The sequence below is a fragment of the Poecilia reticulata genome, chromosome 8 (assembly GCF_904066995.2).
Source record: "Poecilia reticulata chromosome 8, P_reticulata-male-v2, whole genome shotgun sequence".
Taxonomy (NCBI): Eukaryota; Metazoa; Chordata; class Actinopteri; order Cyprinodontiformes; family Poeciliidae; genus Poecilia; species Poecilia reticulata.
Window position 1 is genome coordinate 7,103,286 of NC_088837.1, and position 21,050 is coordinate 7,124,335.

At 40.4% G+C, this 21,050-nt stretch overlaps 2 protein-coding genes across 3 annotated transcripts; one reads left to right on the forward strand and one right to left on the reverse strand.

Moving 5' to 3' along the window:
- The first annotated feature begins 21 nt into the window (after positions 1 to 21).
- Positions 22 to 11,580, forward strand: pmm1 (phosphomannomutase 1). The gene is made up of 8 exons (XM_081609747.1): positions 22 to 371; positions 1,019 to 1,136; positions 3,746 to 3,822; positions 3,966 to 4,057; positions 4,166 to 4,265; positions 5,473 to 5,548; positions 7,785 to 7,900; positions 9,708 to 11,580. Exons 1-8 carry the CDS (start codon positions 288 to 290, stop codon positions 9,903 to 9,905), a joined length of 861 nt encoding a protein of 286 aa, XP_081465873.1. The 5' UTR covers positions 22 to 287; the 3' UTR covers positions 9,906 to 11,580.
- Positions 11,581 to 11,925: 345 nt separating this feature from the next.
- csdc2b (cold shock domain containing C2, RNA binding b) lies at positions 11,926 to 20,996 on the reverse strand. 2 transcript variants are annotated; one of them, XM_081609752.1, is made up of 5 exons: positions 20,409 to 20,996; positions 18,654 to 18,822; positions 16,130 to 16,438; positions 14,891 to 15,013; positions 11,926 to 13,827 (listed from the first exon to the last, which is right to left on the reverse strand). In XM_081609752.1, exons 3-5 carry the CDS (start codon positions 16,309 to 16,311, stop codon positions 13,665 to 13,667), a joined length of 468 nt encoding a protein of 155 aa, XP_081465878.1. In that variant the 5' UTR covers positions 16,312 to 16,438; positions 18,654 to 18,822; positions 20,409 to 20,996; the 3' UTR covers positions 11,926 to 13,664. The 2 variants fall into 2 exon arrangements, with proteins under 2 accessions (XP_081465878.1, XP_081465877.1); XM_081609751.1 differs by lacking the exon at positions 18,654 to 18,822 and having other exon boundaries at positions 20,409 to 20,995.
- Between the last annotated feature and the right edge of the window lie 54 nt (positions 20,997 to 21,050).

Consider the following 21,050-nt stretch of genomic DNA (forward strand, 5'->3'; position numbering starts at 1 on the left):
AGCAGCAGAGGAAACAGCACGTACTGCACGCTGAAGTGGACACCTCGCTGTCACTCTGAGCCAAACAGACCCGAACCAGAACCGACGGACCGGGACGCCGCTTCCAGCTCGCACAGGACGACAAATATCTACTTTAAACTTCCAGTTTGAGTCTGTCTTTTAGAATACTTCTGGACACCAGGATGTAGTTTCTCCTCGTGTGAAATTATACGAGAAGCTCGAGACTGAACCTCCCACTTATAACTTATATCTTCAGAGAAGAAAACAGCGGGGCGAGCCGCCCAGAAATGGAGACTTTAAACGGGTTTTCCTCACAGCGAAATATCCTGTGTCTGTTTGACGTGGACGGCACGCTGACACCGCCGAGAGAAGTAAGCTCCCATCCATCCAACAAGCATCCTATTGTTGGTGTTTGTCCGTCAATAGAAGCGTCTTTCTTTCTTCTTACAGCAGCAGCAGCAGCTCCATCCTCCTCCTCTCCGGCTGCATCCTTTGCCTCCCACTCTGAGGAGAGCACACTGTGTCCTCACGGCATCACGTCCTCATTCATACAGTCTGGAGACGTTTTTATGCTGCCTCCTCCAGAGTTGACACAGCGCGTCGAGCTGCTTAGAAATGTATATCGTCACTTCATGCGACTCTTGTTTATTTGACTCTTCCGTTGCTTTGCTGTTAATATTCTTGGTTTTCATTAGAAAAATAATGCGTGTGTGCAGATTTAGTATTGATAAAGTGCTGGTTGTTGCGTTGGGGCTTATCTAGAGCGATTGCCTAATGTGTGTTTGTGTGTCTGCACAGTTCACGCCTCCAACAGTCAACATGACACTTTACAGTCATGTTATCACAATGTAATGATACTTTAATGACTAAGATTTTTTTTTTTTCCCTCTCAGCAGTGTACACGCTGAGACACGCGTGTCTCTCCGAAAGGAACATCTGTTATCATATAACAGATGTTGTTGGCGAATAAAAACATCTAAATAAAACACTAAAAAGTACATGTTTTTGTAATCTGCAGAAAATCGACCCGAAGCTGGACGAGTTCTTCCAGACTCTGCGGAGGAAAGTGAAGATCGGCATCGTGGGAGGATCGGACTACCCGAAGATAGCCGAGCAGCTCGGGGAAGGAGACGACGGTGAGCAGACCGCTTCCTGTTCCGACCACATTTTGTTCTTGTAGGTTTCAGCGCATCAACTCGAGCCTCCTGCTGCAACTCTGTGAAACTGGGAGACAGTCTGGGGGGGGAGTTAGGACAACAGAGAAAGAAAATGACCTGAAACCCAGAGAAACAGAGATAAATCAATTAGATCAGATCCTTTTATATATATATATATATATATATATATATATATATATATATATATATATATATATATATATATATATATATATATATATATATATATATATATATATATATATATATATATATATATATATATATTCACTTACAGCACACAGTTATTTATGCTGTTTGTTATGAAAGACCTCAACATCTTGTGTCATTATTACTGTAGCTAAATGAATTACAGATACCAGGATTATGTTAAAAATGTCATTGTCAATGTTATTATATAATGTTATTATTCAAAGCCGTTGCATTCAGCCATTAGAAATTAATTCGTAATTGTAATAAGTGATATCGCACAGTAATTACAGTCTGAAGTCCAAGAAAGCAACGCACTCAGCAAAGATCTCAAAATATGTGGAGGACAGATTGCACAATTTATGATGGCAGCTCTTATTTAGTACTTCTTTTGATAATAGTAATAATAACAATAATACATTTGATTTGAAACTGTCCTTTTAAAGCACTCAAAGTCATCGAACAAGAAATAGAAATAATAAAATAAAAACTATGAAAGGCCTACGTCAATATATCAACGCACAATTAAAGAAAGAAATAGCGTGAAGCAGAATAAGCAAGTTTTAATAAATTAATTTTAACAAGTCATATATTATTTTAGCTGTCCATACTGAAAATAAGCAAACTGACACAACGCTGGTATATTTAGAAATCAGAGATGCTAGCAGCATGTTAAACTCAGCTAAAATTTACTGAACATCTACAAAAAGCCTTTTGACACATAAAAAGAGCATTACTGATAGATTCTATACATTTTAACGCTTGTTGCCTCTTAATAAGAATGTGCAATATAAACCCCGCCTCCCCGATGTACATGTAGTATTTTAGTTAATAAAAGTGGTTTTGTTCCAGTTGTCCTGGATTTTCATGATGATTTAGATTTTCAATGACTGAAATCAGCAATCAGTAAAACTGGGAATCGTTTCGTTTCCACAAACAACAGAGAAAGAAAGACAATCAGTGTGGAAGATTAATGATTTCAGTGATAAAAAAAAGGGTGATCTCAACATCAGTTCAGCATTTCAACTGTTTGGTGTTTCTGTTCTTGATGTCGACGAGCAACTTTTCCGCTCCCCTCACTATCCTCTGCAGGACCAGCTCGTCTGATTCGTCAGCTTCCATTCTGAAATGCAGTGCAGCGACACACCCAGCCACACTTAAATCAGTTCTCATGCGGTCGTCCATCTGACCCCCTCATGTTTTGGTTTCCCAACTCGTGACTCCTGAAGCCGTTTCCAAAACACACTGTCACGCTGAGCAGGGAACAAAAAGCTGCACCGACAGCTGATAGCTTTGTCTGTCTGTAAATATTAGTCTACAGCTGGAATGCAGATGCTTTGTGCCAAGTCAGAACACAATGTGGCTTCATGTCCAAGTGTGTTAAAGGTGAGGCTGTTCTTGGTGCTCAGTTGCATCTGGTGCTGTCTCTACCCACGAAAAACACCAAGGTGGCGCATTTAGGTGCATATTTCAAAATGCTAAAAGCTAACACAATCGATGCAACACTTCGTTTTCTTTACACTTTTGAGTGTGTTTGGTGTCTGGCTGCTGTTTATGCTCAGTCACCTTCAAAGAGTCGTGTGTATGTAGAGCAAACAGGGAGGTGGTTTGATGTTTTGCAGGCTCTACCTGGAAAACAGGTTGTCTTAGAGGTGACATGTGTTGGTCCAAAGCCAGCAAAATGTACTTTTTTTTTCATTATTACCTTTTCTTGGCTGTTTGATGTTTCCTCTTCAACCCAGAGAAGATGGAAGTTTGATAACGAGTTCATCATTTCTCATTCTCACATATCATGGACTTTTTCTTCTTTGCTTTACTCTGTCTGACTACTGTTCAGTTGAAGTTTTAATCTTGAAATGTTCTGCACATTTTGCACTCAGTACCATTGGCATACCACTGCATGTATTCTCAGGAACAAGCTTTAAGTAGTTCTGAAAGTTTTCCAGGGGGATTTTATACTATTACAATTATTATCTACACCTTTTCCCTTCTTCTTAATCAACCTTTTTTATTAAATATATTTTTACCTTGCTGCTTGGAGCCTAGATGAATAAATAACTGATTTAATCTGTTTTCCAGCAGCGTTTGCTTTTACTGTTTAGCAGTAATCTTCTATCTGATTTCAGATTGATTTGTTTTTTAGGTTATAGCGGTAAAATCAGTTCCTAAAGTAAATCAAATCGTTGATAACTCAGATGAAAAAGAGATTAAAACTTCTCCAGCCTTTCTTATATGCAGTATAATCTGTAATCAGTCTGACAACAGCATCAAATGCTACTTCATTTTCCTATTCTTGCTGTTCTCAATTTAAAAAAAGAAAACACTTTGAGTTACGACGTTCACATTTAGCCTCATTTTGTGTGTTTTCTCTCTTTCAGTGATTCACAAGTTTGACTATGTGTTTGCTGAGAACGGGACAGTTCAGTATAAAGACGGGAAACTCTTCTCAAAGCACGTAAGAGAGTTCATGTTTTCTGTGAGAACAAAGCCTGAAATCTCCAGTATATTGTCCTGGAAAGAATTTTTTCTTTTTAATGATAGTGGTAATTTAGTGCGATTATATTAGAGCCATATTAAATGCGCTTTTTGCTCCTGCAGGCGATCCAGAACCATCTGGGAGAGGAGCTGCTGCAGGATCTGATCAACTTCTGCCTGCGGTACATGGGGCTCATTAAGCTGCCGAAGAAAAGGTTTGTCATGCAAACCTTTCTGACGACGTTCGCCGGGTTTCTTTATTTCAAGTGAATGTTTTTTGTTCCTTTGTTTTTGCTGAATCACGCGTCGTTCTCTTCCCACAGGGGAACGTTTATCGAGTTCAGGAACGGGATGATCAACATTTCGCCCATCGGTCGCAGCTGCACCCTGGAGGAGAGGATCGAATTTTCAGAAATAGACAAGGTAAACACCGTTCGCCTGAAAAAGTCTGAATCGTAAAGTTACAAAATCGCCACTGCTGTTCAAAAGCAGAGGATGATTCAATCTGGAGGCAGATAAGATGAAGCAAAGCAGACACTTTTTTTTTTTTACCAAAAGGACCTCTTTGTCTCTCTTTTTAAGTCGTTAAACAGACAAAGAAAAGTCAAACATTGACCCATCAACACAACCTAACAGATTGGTTGACAGAGTCTGGCTAAGTAAAGGAACTAAGCATCAGCAAAGGAGAAGTTTAGCAGGAAGATTATATTCTGTAATCTTCCTCTATTTTCAGAAAGAGAAAGACAGACGGATGTAGTTGCATTTAAATTAGTTTGACATGTTTTCGACGTGTTTCACCACAAAAATTGCATATTTGAGCTACGTGGAAAAAAACCCAGAGGAACAACTCATCACTAACCAGGTTAATTAGGTAAAGTGAGTCTAAAATGAGCTTCTCAGAGAGGTCGAGTCCCTCCAGGCAGCGCTCCGTTAAAACAGAAACGCTCCGGTGGGAGAAACAAGCCTCTGGTGAAAATCATTGTGCAGCTCAATAACGTCTCCATAAAGAAACGGTAAACCTTTAGCATCACACAAGATTATAATAACGTTTTAAGATGGACAAAGTGCCGACTGAGTGCGATCAGTGGCCGCTCTCAGGTAGAAAACTTGTCATTATGAGCTGGATGAATATGAATCTGAAAATTAATTAAGCTGAACCGGGTTTAATTAAAACAAATATGGATTCCTACTAAAATAAATTACTTTCTACTGAAGACCATTAAATTGTTTTAAACCTGAAAATGTTTTAATACACTAGCAGATTATTTATCTTCACTTTCATCAATGTTTATGAATTATTAAGCTAGTGTATCGTGGTGCAAAGTTAATGTAGGTCAGTTTTGTTTTATTTCAAACAAAATAAAACAAAACTTGCACCAGAAACTATTTGCACTAGTTTCTAGTGCAAATAGACAAAAATGTTTGGTGAGATTTTATGTTTTTGCAGTGAACTCAGAATAAACAACGCAAGGGAACAGATTTTATTTACTGATTGGGTCACTTCTGAAGCTTTTTAAGTGGTATCAGAGTAAAGGGGGTTAATAACAAGAGCGAGCCACCGTTTCTGTCTTTTTTTTCTTTTTTTTTTTTTGCTCCAACGTTTTTAATCCGTTTGTTTCTTGTTTCTCAGAGGGAGAAGATCCGGGAGAAATTTGTTGCTGCCCTAAAAAAGGAGTTTGCTGGAAAGGGGCTCCGCTTCACCAAAGGTGAGAGAATCGAACGAGGCGAATCCTGTTCCCGTCGCCTCGGATGCCTCTCTGCATCCATGCAGGAAGGCGGGCAAAAGGGAAAACAGAACATCTTGTTTCTGGCGACACTCTGTCAGGAAGAAAAACAAACTTAATAGTGTCTGTTTATGACGGTTCGGCTCGGTGCCAAACCACTTTTACAGCATTTCCGTCTGCTTGTTGCACCCCCTCCACCCCCCTGCCCCTCTGCCTTTCCGCCGGCCCACCTTTGGTTCATGCTGAACCTTTGTGCTGGTTAACTATTAGACACACACACGCTGTTCCTTCGCTCTGTTGACGACACACTGCAGCAGAAGGTACTGGATGTTTGTTTACATGCCTGGTGACGCGTTAGGGCCGCTCTCGCTTCTCTCAAACAAGAACCGGCCCGTCTGCTGAATGTTGGGGCTCCTGGGCGTGAAATCAGAGGGGAACGCCGCAGCCTGAAGCTTGGCGGGTCCAGAAGGTTTATTTGTTATCTGCACCCTCATCAGCTGATAGGGGCTGCAGATGTTACGTGACCCGACGCTGCCCAGTCTGCACCGAGACAGACGACCTAATAAGTGTGTCCAGGTATCAGCTTCCTCCTCTGGAGGGATTCTGCAATTATTCAGCCAACAATCTGGGCTTTCAGCGTCTTGAAAACATGCAGGCTCAAAGTTAAAGCTGGAGCTCTGAGTTGTTTATCTTCTGGGCGTGAAGGTGTTTGTGACAGAGCCGTGATGAGGGTGTGTGAGGACAGAACCTCCTGATTGGCCGATTCCTGGAGGCAAGACGCGGAAAAGTCGCTTGGGTTGGAGAGAGGAATGTGTGCCAAAGGCCGTCAGGCAGATTTCTCTCCAGGGTCATGTGAGTTGAAGCTCAGCAGAAACGGATCATTTCAGACTATTATGGTTTTAATTACAGGAAATGTTCTGCAGTCTTGGTGAAAACAAAAAAAAAAATCATAACCCAGTGATGTTTTGTTGTCTTCATCCGATTTTCTCTCAGGCAACAAGTTCTGCTGTCTGTCGATGGGTTGAAGTTTTATTTTCCTCTGTTAAATTATTTACTGGTTGGTAAACTGGATGTGATTCTCTTTTTCTGTGTCAGTAACATTTTTAATAAATGTAAGTCTTGAAAGTGGGGCCGTAATATAAATCAACAACTGTATATATGTTGATAAACATGTGATTAATATCAATAAATACAATATTCAAAATATGGAATAGTCACTTAACTCCAATCCAGAACCGCACGGCATTCTGGGAAATGAGGAAAGGCTTTATCTGCTCAACCTTTCACACAACCAGCTCATCAAATAACTCATTCTCTCTCTGGTTACTTAGCAACTCACTCGCTCTTTGGTTACCTAGCAACAACCTGATGAGTAACTTGCGCAGCAACAGTTTCAGGTTTTGCCACCGTGCTAGAAAGTATTCAAACCAGACGCACAGAGGAGAAACTCAGGTAATAAGTAAGTAAATAAAATCAACAGGTTAGTCTAAAAAGTATTCATTGATTTAAAGTTAAACTTTAAAGTTTTACTTTGACCAGCAGGCAAAGCTGAAGCATCAGTGGGAACTGAAAAAAAAAGAAAAAACAGCTGGTCAGTTTACAGTCCTGGTTGATTGAAAACTATTTTAAATCTGGATCTAACAGTTATGAATAGTTTTGGCCTAATAGTGTATTAAAATACATTATGCAAATCTACTTGTATATTAAAGGAAGTTCAAACATTGTTTTTCTTTTTGGTCTTATTCTGTTGAGCTGGATGTTTGGTGCTGCTCCACCATTTCTGGTGACAAGTTTTATGACTGAAGATGTTTTATGACAATTAATATCAGCCTTTATTCTTATTTTACTGCATGCTAGCTCATAACAAGTTTCAAATCAATTTATAATCTACTGAAATTAAATATTGTTACATAAGGCCAATAAATAATATCTACCAGCAGGAGGTCACATAGAGTTATGGAGTCAAAATCGTCCAATTGGACCAAACTGGGATAATTGATATTAATATGAAAGGTTTCAGAAAATATTTCATGATTCAACTCAATTTATCTGTAAGAGTTTTGCTCTTAATTAAACATATTTAACTACAAATAAATTTAAATGCAGCAGTTTTGAGAAATTCAATTGGAATAAATATTTCCACATGAATTTTGGGTGTGGAGCCATTGACGTCGTTATGATAATGTTAACAGGTGTGCCGATGCTCGTCTCGTTTCAGGTGGGCTCATCAGTTTCGATGTTTTCCCTGAGGGCTGGGACAAGCGGCTGTGCTTAGAGCTGCTGGAGAACGAAGGCCTGGACACCATCTACTTCTTTGGCAACGAAACCTCAGAAGTAAGAATGTTTCCTTTACCGACGTCAACACAAAACGTTGGAGTTTACAACCAGCAGGAGGGCAAAAGAAGAGGAGTGACCCTCTGTCACCAAACTTGAACCAATAAATAAAATCCCAGGACGGCTGCTGAACTGCCAGTCTAACATTAGCATGTCTCCTCTCTCTTATGTGCAAACGAAACTTAAAAAGCTGCTCCTCTGCCTCATGAATGTATCGCACTGGTTTGAACATCATAAAATTTACGACCAGTGTCTCAGCTGTTCTCTGTGCACCACTCCCAGAATATATATGAGCGCAGAGCCGGGTCACATGGCACTGCAGCAGCAAAGAGTTTCTTTTTCATCATTGTAAAAGGTGAAAAACACTTACAATGTTTTGGAAAAATCCAGGTTAAACCAACAAAAACACGTCACTCCGGCCAATAATACAGATTGTATTATTGGCCGATTGTATTATTATTATTGTCGAACTTTGAAACAACTTTCAAAGTTGTTTCAAAATTTTGCAAACCACCATTAATGTGACTCTCCAAAGTTCATTATTTCTTACTTTGGAAGCTCACATGGACCTTCCTCCACCCTTTAATTTGCATGTAGCAACGAATAGCTGCAAGCTTTTACTTTAAGTGGTTTGTTGCCCAGTCTCTGCTTCAGATCGACTGGCCTGTGACGGCCTGAGGACGGGGAGTCCTGCTGTTTTTAAAGCAGCTCTTGGGTTTAGCTGAAGGCTCATTCATGTCACACTGCTGAAAGAATGCAGCAGCATTTGAGCAATCTGACCTCAGTGTCTCCTGAGGGGTCATGGGTCACATTCCTGTTGGTCTTATTCCAATAAATGGAAGAAAAATTTGGTAAATTATTCACTTTTTGTCACTTTACACATTTCACTAGGATTTAGTCTGATAGATAAGCAAAAAAATTAGTGTAAAAAATCTGTGTAACTTAGGCTGCAGCAAAAAAAAAGAAAAAACAATATAAATTATTTGTCGTTTTCCTTTTATGTTTCAGTTTTGCACTACGTTATGTGAAAATATTCCACAAAATTAAGATGAGAAAGCTTAAAGGGGCAGTATCATGTGTTTTTTAGGCATATAGTGCCCGTTGTCATAAAAATGCTGCATTTATTAAACATGGCTTAAAATAAATTTGACTTTGTAATTTATCGCCTTGAAATTGGGTCTCTGTCTCTTTAAGAAACTCCTGCTCTTTCTGAAACTCCGCCTTCAGGAAGTCATCACAACATGGCTCCTCTGTTATTAACCCTTTAACGTTTTTACCAGCGTTCCTCTGAGAAGTAGCTGCTATAATGAATTCAGCTGATGCTCAGCTCCACCAGATGTTTGCTAATTGCTCCTGGCTAGTCTGAAGGAGCTGAATGGGGACGCAAACTGCTTCTCTGGGGAGGAGCTGCATGTTGAAGGCGGTTCTATGTCCCTGAAGGCGTTTTATACAGCTGAATGGTTGCCATGGAGATTAAAGGATTTCTTAAACAGGCATGAAAGAATCAAGGAAACACTGCAAGGAATATGATGTAAAGCTCAAAAAAGTTAATTTTACATAACACTGCCCCTTTAAGAACAACTAAAACAATTCGAGAGCCGTGTAAACAAAGACCTTCTCTTTGTTTGTCACTGTGATCTCATGAGAGGATGAACATCCTGAGGGGTAAAAACCTCAGACTCAGAGAATAAAGCCTGCATTTGTTCTGAGATGTCTGACCTGGTGGCTGGTTTTAGTCATGAGAAGGAAAACCGACCACATGAACTCAGATGTGATACGATTATGATGACGCCGCTCCTGTTTCCAGGGAGGAAACGACTACGAAATCTTCAACGACCCAAGGACGATCGGCTTCACCGTCTACTCGCCCGAGAACACGGCCCGGCTCTGCCGCGAACTTTTCTTTGACTCGTCGCCGCGCCTCATCGCCATACCTCCGGCCAAAAACTCCACCGAACTGGACGGCAGCAGGAACATCGAGCGCAGACTTTTAATGAAGTGCTGAGTGGCACCGTTACAGACGTCTCCTTGTTGATAATGTTAGTTTAATATATGAGTGAAAGACAGGAGGAGGGTTTTTATTTAAAGGCAGCAGATGTTGAAGTGAGCGTTGTTGTTGTTTTAAGTACTGTGCCAAAAACTACGTTTGACTGCTGGGATGAGAAATATGTAACCTTGAAATGAACCCAAAATGAACAGGATGTTTATCTTCCAGATGACTTTGGGTATTATGCGATATTTTTTGCACTAATGAGAGATAATAGTTATCGACAAACTCACGGCAGTAAGGGACGGCGGAGACTGCAACATGATTTCTCTTTGGGTTTTGGTTATTAACTTCTTCAAAACAAGGATCTTTCTGCATTTAAAGTTTAGGATGTACCAAAGGGACACGACATAACAGGTGCTTTAATTTTTAAACTGGATCCGTTTTAATATGTTAACCATTTAACTATCTGGTGTCAAATATTTACATCGGCTTCTCAAGTGTCCTGAAGTGAATATGAACTCCTTTAAATGCATTTGAGGGAACAATCAGCAGATTTAAAAGGGAAAATTAACTTTTTATTTTTTAAATCAAAGTTCTGTTGAGTGGTGGTGAACAGTCAATATCTTAACATATGAAATGTCATTTTTACATATCGATGTGTTAATTTGATTTCAGTGGCCATCCAAAGTCATTCAAGTTTGACTAGATGTTAGCAAAAAAATGTTTAGGAGCCATCTTACAGCAGGTAAGATGATTACTGCTCATAGCCTCTCAACAGAACCACCTCTCAACTTTCACCTTTTTAAAATACCGTCCAAAATGTGTTCAGTAAGCCCTTTTGTATCTCAGCTGCATGTTGCATCTTAGGGACCCGGTTTTATTTGAATCTTTTTAACGGTTTTGAGTTGTTCATTAAGAAAGCTGAAGCCTGAAAACATTCCAGAGACACATTTGTATATCAAGTCAAAAAATATATCATTTCTGTACCTGTTTTCCGTTTGCATACATTTGCCTGAATAACTGATATAGATTTGAAAATTAAAAAAAAAATGTTGATAGATGCTAAAACAATTTTAGAAGACCATTTGAACACATTAGAAACTCCTGATAAGGGAATTATCTGATGACATAAGCAGTGCTTCATGACTTTTGCACAGTCTGGATGTTTAGGAATGAATGTGGGAATTCATCTCAACCAGTGAATTGAGCTGCTGTGACCGTGTCACTATGTCAGCTTCCAAGGCAAGAAAATGTTTGATCAGTCTTTATCTGCACTTAATTATTTTCATAAAAAGTGTGCGAGACCTCGAGATGTTTTCTGATTGGTTGGCCTTGCTTCAGATAAAATGTCCGTCGCATTAAAGTCTCCAAATTTCTGAGCTTGAGAACATTTTATGAAATGTATGCTCGTTTTCCACCACTGTTTTAAGTGATTTTAACCAGATTTTGAATGTACATATCTAATGTTTTATGGTTTGGGAACAAACAAACCCTCACAAAATAAATAAATACAAATCTGACCATACACACTCCTTCAAGCTGAAGGGCTTTGGTGGACTTTAAATGCAAAGCTGACAGTCGCCTCAAAACGTTTGTGTGGAAATAACTGGAAGATCGAGCATGTTGGTTTTTCAAATACTCGTGGAGAAAAACAAACTATTTAACGTAATAAATCTCTTTAAAACCTTGATGCTTTTTGGTGTTTATTTTTTGTACTTTCAGGTTTTCTACTTTATTTCGGTGGCCAAACCAATCAGGTAATTCAGCTTCCAACCACTAGATGTCACCTTTTCGCTCTAATAACTTTTTAAAGGGTGACTTCTTTATTGCTTTATTGTTCCTGTTTTAGTTCATATTCTCGTAATTACAAAAAAGAACTTTCTTGTCGCTTACATATGTCGATTCATGTCATTATTCCCATGTTTTCTCTAACATTTAATTCTTATTTTGAGTTGTAGAAAGAGTTAAACACAACACTATCAGCAGCTCTGGTGGACCATGAATTTAATCAGACTCCGAATAAATACACCTTCCGTTCAAATCATAAATCACACTTTAATGTTTTTTCAAGGCTCAGTTGACGTGATAAAAGCACCTTTTCAGGCAAAGACACGGACACACGTGACGGCGGGAAACTTGCAGTAGTAGAAAATGAGGTGCGGTGTCCCATTAAACCTGGGTAGCTACGATATGCGGAGTTCCTTTAACACATGACACGGTGAGGCAGGCCGACACGTTTCCCCAAACACACGATTTTCACTCACTGGCAGTAAAAACCACAGCAGTGATGATATATCTGGAGCAAACTGGCAGGTCGAGTAGCTTTCATACTCGGCAAAATGCAAAGCGTGTCATAACCTGCCGAAAAAAATATATTAATTCACACACAAATGAACGAATATCCACACAAAGAGAACGATGGAGTAAATCCGCTTTTATGGGAATGTGTGCAGTTTCTTTCTATTTGAACTAGCGGAGGCTTTTTATATGGACAATATGGCTCTCTGCCCTTGGCGCCACTCCGTCAGGGGGCAGCCCAGGTACTCAAAAATAAATTAATAAAAATATCATTGACATTTCTGCTGCTAGTTTTCTGTTGCTTACTTGGTTGACCGATTTACATTGTGAGATGTAAAAGAAAAACATTACACCGACTTGCAGATTCCTATTCTGCACTAAACTAAAGGACAATTACCACATCATCTTTTGACAACTTGTTCAAAATCTAAACTATTTAGCTCAACCTTGAGCTGGAGTAGTCGTCACTGATCTGGGATTCCTTGAGAATTTTTAAACTTTTACTTTATTTTCAGAAAGGCTTTTTTTTCCTCTTCAAAAATATAGCTAAAAATGTCTTCTCTTTTAACATCTTGTTTTATTTCCTGTCCTTAACCTAATTTCAGCTTCATATGCATATAAAGGAACCACCACTGACTTGGAAATGTTTCTTTAACCGTTTATAAAAAGCCAGCAGTTTGTCTGCTCAAAGTCAAATTACCCTTCCTGCGTCTGTCACATGATATTTTGTTGTTGGTTTTTTTTTTATAAAGATGATGTGAAACCAGGAAGCAGACATGAGACATCCCATCATGGGAGGAGATGTAAAAAGTCCTCACAGCTTCCCTGGTACTCCAAGACTAACCCGTCTTATTCCTGAACGCTGCCCTTGCTTCCTTTTGCATCAGCTGTTCTCTGAGTTTAATATGTCCATTTTAAATTTGTACATCTGGTGTAGCAACAGTGCAGACTGGGATAAATCCCACGACAAACCCTTGCAGCAAACATGTGACTCTGGAAACTTTGATGCTGTACAATAAGCAGCAGAGAAACAGCTGCAAAGAGGGGAAGTAAAACTGAAAACACATCGTCTCCTCACACACACACACACACACACACACATACACACACTGCAGTCTACACCACAGACATGATTAATGATCCTAGTATTTCTTTTTCTATTTTTTTTTTTTACACTAATTGTGAACAAACAAACAAACAAAAACTCCTCCCACTTGTGGTTCATTTATGGTCCCAGCTTCAATTTGAACATAAATAACACTAAGAAGATTTGTTGGAGTTGCTTGAACAGAATCTATCACTTGCCTGCAACAGTAACAATTTCATTATCACCTCTGACTGACACAGAGTAGAGTAACATATATTTCTAAAAGAGGTTGTTTTTTTTTAAACGAAGCAAAGAGTCCAGGAGCACCGCCACCGTCCCCGCAGACACGAGCCGGAGCGTCGCCGTCCTCCGGCAGCGAATCTCGGCGACTACGAGCTGATGATCTGTCCGGACCAGGTCTCGTGTTTCGTCCCCGGGTTGAGGTGGATGATCTTCACCTCCACCGCCTGCACCTTAATGTTCTTAGGGGGAACTCGGCACACCTTGTACGTGACCTCGTCTCCCTCGACGGGGACGTACTCGCCCTCGATGCTGCAACGCAGACAAACAGAGGCGGGGAAAGGCCGTTTTCCTTTAAAACACACTTTTAGAGTGTAAAAAATAAAACATGTATTTTTATTTTTAAACTAAATGAACTGGGAAGTCTGACTCTTTTTTTTTTTTTTAGATCCAAGTCAAGAAAATCAAATAGAAAAGCTCATGAAGTTCAAATTTTTTTATCTGAGAGGTCAAAGGTCTCAGCAAAGGTCTGCCCTATAAACATTGGGAAAATTGCAGGAATAAACACCTAATTTGCACCTGTGATGTTTTTTAAGCTCAATAAAAACCCCATAGTACTGTCTTAGTACTGTGTAATCTCTTTGTGTGGGTTTACACTGCAGGAACACTAAATATTTTTTATCTAGTTTTTACTGCAAATATCTGAGTACACTTGAAATAAGACAAAACTAACTTAGAAGTAATTTCTTTGCAGTATACAGGAGCTTGATATAAGCCAATAATCCCCTAGTGTTGATTTTAAAAAGTACTAGTTCCACTGTCATTATTTCACACCGTAACACTTTTCCCATGTTAATAGTGGAAAATTAAAGAAAGTTTAATAAATAAACCACTGATGCTACGCTCATTAAACCAGCATAAAATCATAAGTTTGGAAACATCTTTCTTTTAGAGTTTAACACATAAGAAGCTTGTAGTCAGCTTGTATTGGCTTTAGGTTTTTAGCTCCACAACAATCAGCAGCTGTTTAATCATTTGGGTGTGATGTCACTTCCAGATCCAGCTTCCAAATTAAATGCAGCTTTTCACCACGCGTCTTACAGAAAATCGTTTACTAAAATTACAGAAGCAAATCAACTTTAGCCCTTAAAATAAGATGCTTCGACTCAGCAAAATGAGCAACTCAGTCATTTTAGGAAAGCGAGACGACAGAGTGCAGAGTGTACACAATTTGCTGTGCCTGTTCTAACATTAGACGCTCTTCTTGGCATAAAGAGAAAGGTTATTTCCAGAGCCGGCACTGCAGGTGGGGCAGTACCTGCAACTTAGCTAACGCAGCGCGTCTGTTTGTCGTTCGTCGCTGTTTCTAACTTACTCTGAGATGTGAACGAAGATGTCTTCTCCGCCGTGTGACGGCTGGATGAAGCCGTGGCCTTGTGATCTGGAAAAGTTCTTGCATGTGCCCTTGTAAACTGGACCCGAGTGAGCGCGGACCGTACTGCAGACAAAAGGATGACATTAAATCACAGTTATCCTAACTAATTTCAGACATGAAATTAGTTAGGATAAGTTACTTTTTCAGTATTATTGAAGAACAGAGCACAACAGAAATTAATTCCCCCCAGTGTATTATAAGCCTGGCGGGCCACCAGGCTTCACTTGTGCCCTCACCAGGTTTAGCATTGCTTATTTATTTATGGGGTTTTTTATGTTTACATAGACTCTGATACTCTGTATCAACTACATTTTAATTGATTTGGTAGGCATATAGAATTTATGATGCTGTTCCAACAGATTTTTTTGATTGTAAAACACTTTGTAACTCTTAAAAAGGTGCTATACTATAACTCCATAACTTTCAAATACTTGAATACTGTTTACATAAAAACATATCCTAAAATAATACAACTCGTATGATTTGGGAATTTTATATAAATTAAAATGTCTGCAAAACACGCATTCATTAAAAAAGAAAAAATAGTTAAGAAAAAATTAGGATCACCCCTTAAAAACTTGTGGCCCAGAGCTACTGCCCCTTTAAGCCCATTCCAAAGTCTGGCCCAGGTGCCGAACCCAATGTGTTTTTCTCCAACAGGTTTCCTGTTCTGTCAACACAGAATCCCATCTATTCTCGTTGCCAGAAATATTAATTATAATGGAGGGAAACCCCTTCTAAATCAGCGAAAGTTCAAAGTTTTGCTTTCCTGGAGGGTAAGCCAGGAAAAAAAAATGAAATAGTGACCTTTAACCTGCTGTGAAAGTTACTGGAACGTTGTGCCTCAATAGGAAAAGAGATGCTCAACCACAGACAGGTTGGCTCCTGCTAGTAATGTAAAATGTACAAGCACACAGTGGAATAAAAGTTTTTACAAAGCTTTATTTCCTGATTAATAATTTTGTACCAAAAATTATTCACCTCTAAACCCAACGCGGCTTTTCAATAGATTTTTTTTTTTTTACTAAAAAGACTGTTGCCATTTTTTTTCTAGATAGCTAAAGAGACGAGCCAAGCTACAGCTAACGCTACTTTGCCTTAAGCTAACCTGCAGCGTTAGCGCCATTATTAGGTAGGTAAACTGCATGAAGGAGGAAAGCGTCTACTTCTATAACGTACGCCGAGTAGGTGCGGTTTCGTTTGGTCGGCAGCGGGCTGGGCAGGTCGCGGGGAAGCGGGGGCTCCCTCCCTTCCTGCCACGCCCTGTTCCCCTCCCGCGGGAACGGGAAGGAGAGGGTGAGCGGGGCGTTGGGGGAGCGCAGGGGCGTTCCGGAGGGAGACGTGATGCTGGGGTCTGCCATGTCAGTCGAGATGAAGGGATGAAGGGCTGAGGAAGACGATGTGGTCACCCTGGTCTGTCCTCTGTGAGTGAGACGCCCACCTTGCCGTGGGTCAGCGCCACCGATTGAGCTCCGTCAACAAGACTTACTGTCAGGAGGAGGAAAGACAAATCAGAAAAGACATTAAGGGGCTGTGATGCAGGGGCCGACAAGCCTTTTTGGGGCCGAAAGCAGATTTTCATTTGGGCCTCCTGTACCTTCCAATTAGTGACGTGTGGTGAGGTTCATAGCTGGTGATGCACCGACTTAATCCTAATCATATTTACAATTGTAGACCCCCCTGCATGTTATTGTTCACATAAGGAAATGTTGTGAATTCGGACAACGCTGGAGGGCAAAAAAACTATTCTTTTACATGTCATGCATAGCCGCACTGCCGCCGTAGAATAATTCCGTTATCTCAATCAAACTTGGACATGTCGATATTATTAATTTCATGCTGTGCACCACAGGAAAGGGAGAAACCATTAAAGTACAACTCAAAACCACCTCTTTCTGGCTCTCTATATCAGCGCAGCTACTGTTTTGCTAGCTCGCTGTTACTGTCTCTTACTCTGCAGTTGTGGAGTCACAATGTCTGGGCTCATGAGCGCCCCCTGCCATGAGGCAAGAGAACTGCCTGCCTCACCTCAAGTCTGTTCTCTGCCGTTTATGATCGCTCCTCAGCACACGAAACACGTTACACACACAGCTGGTGGCAATAAAAAACCCTGTACATTATAAGCAAAATTATGAAAAATCAATTCATATATTAAATGTTTTTTAGCCATTTTATTGGCGACGTACAGACAGGATGAGACCGCATGTCACTGTTGTGAATGTTTCTAAAAGTCGTCACTTGACTGCATCCAACATATCACATGGAAAATGATCACTTGACGCTATTTCTCCGTTGACTACCATCAGTTAGGCCACTCAGTAAAAAGATTCTTTTCAGTTTCATATTTTATAATTGTTGTGCTCCCTTTATGTATAGTGTTAGTTCTTTAAGGTACAGCCACCACGAGCATCCGGTAAAGAATGAGAGGAGAGATTTCAGGTCCAAACTTTCTTTAATAGAGCTGAGAGTGGACTACAAGAAATACAGAAGACACATTTTAAAAAGCTATTATTTTTACTCACTCTAAACAGTTATTTCTAATTGTCTAATTGTCTAATTTCTAATTTCGACAACTTAGTGCAAAACTTAGAAACCAGGAAAATACGATGAGGAAAGGAGTCCCCGACAGAAACCAAAGGAAGAACTCCATGGTTTCCATTCAAGTTCAGACGGATTCAGAAGAACGCCCACAGCAGAAAACCGTCGGCTACCGATCTGTTTCGGTACAGACTGAGATGGACAAAGAGGAATCCAGCCATCGATTAAAACCTGTCAGTCAAACGGTTTCAACTCAGACAGAGATCGATGTGCTGGAAACCAGCTATAGTTTAGAACCAGTCCTTCAAACCATTGATTTGCAAACCGTCGATAAAGAAGAAGACTCTGAACCAAACGATGAAGAACAAAAAGTTTCAGTACCAACGGAAACAGTTGTGGTTCAGACAGTCAACATCAAAGATGAGAGTGATGCAAAAGTAACAGAGATCGCTACAGAACAGCAGGTCAGTGAGGAAGAAGCTGTTTCTGTTAACCAACCAGATGGGGACCAACTAGAAAAGAAAAAGCCTTCGAGGAAAGAAAAATGGAGGATCAAGAGAAAGGCAGCTATTAAAGCTGCCTCAGAATTAAAAAACCTCAATAAGGACAAAGTTTCAGGAAAATGCAGTGAAGAAGCTTCTGCACTAGAAACAGCTGAGGACGAGACGGCCGCAGTCAAAAATAACATTTACATGACTGAAGCGATGATTTCTAGTCCCCAGAAAATGTCAGAAGAGCCAGTGATCCCCGAAAGCCAACCAAATGGGGATCATGAATTGAAGAAAAGATCATCAAAGACAAATAAGAATAAAAACAAGAGAAAGGCATCATTGAAAGCTCTTTCTGGATGGGAAACTGCCAAAAATGACGTTTGTGCAGAAAACATGGAAGAGGAAGTTTCAATCCCAGAAACAGTCACCAATCAGACATCCACCATCATGACAGAGATTTATGAAACAGAAACAGTGATAGTTAAACCAGAGCTGGCAACTGTGCATGAAATCCCTGAAACAGAGCAAAGTGAGGACCATCTGGATGAAGAACATACTGAAACATCAACACCAGATTCAGAAACCAAATCAGAGATTGAGATGGTTTCTGAACAAATAGAGTCCAAACTTTGCTCTGATCCAGAAGACGTCACTGTTGAGGTCCCAGCAGTTACTGCAGAAGGGGAGAGCGGCCTGCTGGAAGAACATGGAACACCGCCTCCACAGATGAAGGAAGATGAGATCCAACCAACATCCCAGGAATCAGAACCTGAAGCAGCCAAAGAGTCAGCTGAACAGAAGGATACATCGGAACAAGAAGAAAGCCCCAGGAAGAGGATCTCACTGTGGAGGAGGATAAAAAAGGCTTTAACGCCAACATCTCCGCGCCAATTCAACAGACATTAAGAACCAACAGCGCAGACATCAATTTATGTCTCCACTAAATTAGATTTAAAAGGGGGGTGGGGCCACATGTTTTGGGTGATTGGCGGGAATTGGAAAAAGATCTGCTGTTATTGCTAATTGGACATTTTAATATTAAAAGACAGGACTGCACGGTGGGAAATGTCTCCCTGTGTAGGTGTGGGTTCTCTCCGGGTGCTCCGGCTTCCCCCACGTTCAACAACATCAGAACTTAAGTTCTGTAAGATTTTCAATGGATGGAAAATCAGGACTGCTGTTGTTGTTAATTGGACATTTTAATATTAAAAGGCAGGACTGCACGGTGGGACATGTCACCCTGTGTAGGTGTGGGTTCTCTCCGGGTGCGCCGGCTTCCCCCACGTTCAACATGTTCATACATTGAAAGATTTGTATTTCTAATTCTAAACAGAAAATAAGACAACCACATTTATTAATTAGAGGGAGATTTAAGAAAAAAATGCAAACAACGTGGAACAAAAAGAGCATTTTAGAAGTCTAACCCTATACAAATTGGAAAAAAAAATTTAAAACTATCTTTCTGGGCAAGACGCTATCTAAATTGTTCTATATATCTATAGACATATCTCTATATAGAGAGAGAGTGAGATATATATCTATATAGATATAAATATCTAAATCTATCTATCTACATATATCTGTCTCTCTCTATAAATATATATATATATGTAGATTTATATATCTACATATCAATATCCATCTATATATCTACCTCTCTATATAGAGAAGTAGGTTGATATGTAGATACATAGATGTATCTACATCTATGTATCTACATAGATGTAGATACATAGATGTAGATACATCTATGTATCTACATACATACATGTGTGATGATTATTTTAGGTCCGCCCCGCTTTTTGCGATGACGCCGGCAGGCGGCGTGACGTCAGAACAGCTGCAGAATGGGGCGTTCGTGACGTCAGAGACCTGTTTCCATATGACTGTATATGGTTTACTATTCCTGCAGGACTGCAATCACGAGGGTTACTACAGCGCTATACTCTTACAATATTACCGAAATGGATTATTTAATCGATAAAACAATCGCATCAAATATGTTCCTTGTCCTCTGTAAAATTCATGACATACGGGCATTTGAAGAAAAATAATAATAAAAGGCTTGGGGACATTTTTCCACTGTGACTACACTCATTTGCACTTTCAGCGGACAGACAGACAGACAGACAGACAGACAGACAGAGGTCAGCTCTCAGACCTCAGCAGTTTCTCTGAATCGGGGTGAAAAGCAGTGAGATGATCACCGGAGAGCAACCAGACAATAGCAACGTCAGACAGAAGCGGGGTGAAGGGTCGCTGCTAAATACAACAAATCCGTATAAATAACTTCTGTTCTCCGGCAGAACAACCACCATTGTTCAGATCTGGGAAAAACAAAGCAACCCAGACCCTCTCAGCTTCATGCATATACACACAGCCCCCTAAAAAAAATAAATAAAAACATACACACACACTTAGCTACTTACGGCATGGGTGCCCGAACAGGATCCGATCGCTTCTCTCTCTCTCTCTCTATGTGTGTTTTGGCTCGATGCGGATTATATAAGGAGCAAATGAAATAAATAAGTCGCGCAAATCCGCGCAGATCGTCTGGAAAACCCTGGCGTGGCGTTGGAGTTGACTGCGGAGGGTCTGCGCAGCTGCAGGAGATTCCGATGGCGTGATGCGACTTGTGCGTGAAAGTGACTTTGGTCATCTACCTTCCTCCTGCTCCTCCTCCTCACCGCCTGACCTGCATCCGCAGAGGGAGCAGCCAGGCCCTGGTGTTGCTGGGGAATCTTTGCGGCAGTCTGTCACACATAAACACGGTTTTATCCGGTCTGCAGTCAGCCAGCTGCTGCATGTTGAGCGATGAGGTCACGCATTCCTGCTGGATTCCGCAGGGAAAGTGCGGGAATGGTTGACAACAACAGAGGGAGCAAATCGGGGATTTTGATCAACTTCCCCCAGCTGGAGCAGCCTTGACAGGCCACGCTGGGAAACTTCTTGTTCTGCTTTCTCTCTTCTTTTTTTCAATTTCACAAACACAAGTGGGTTAGTAGTGAACTGTGGTCGTGTCTGTGTCCTTCACTACCCTTTACTGCTGATTTCACTACCCTTTACTGCTG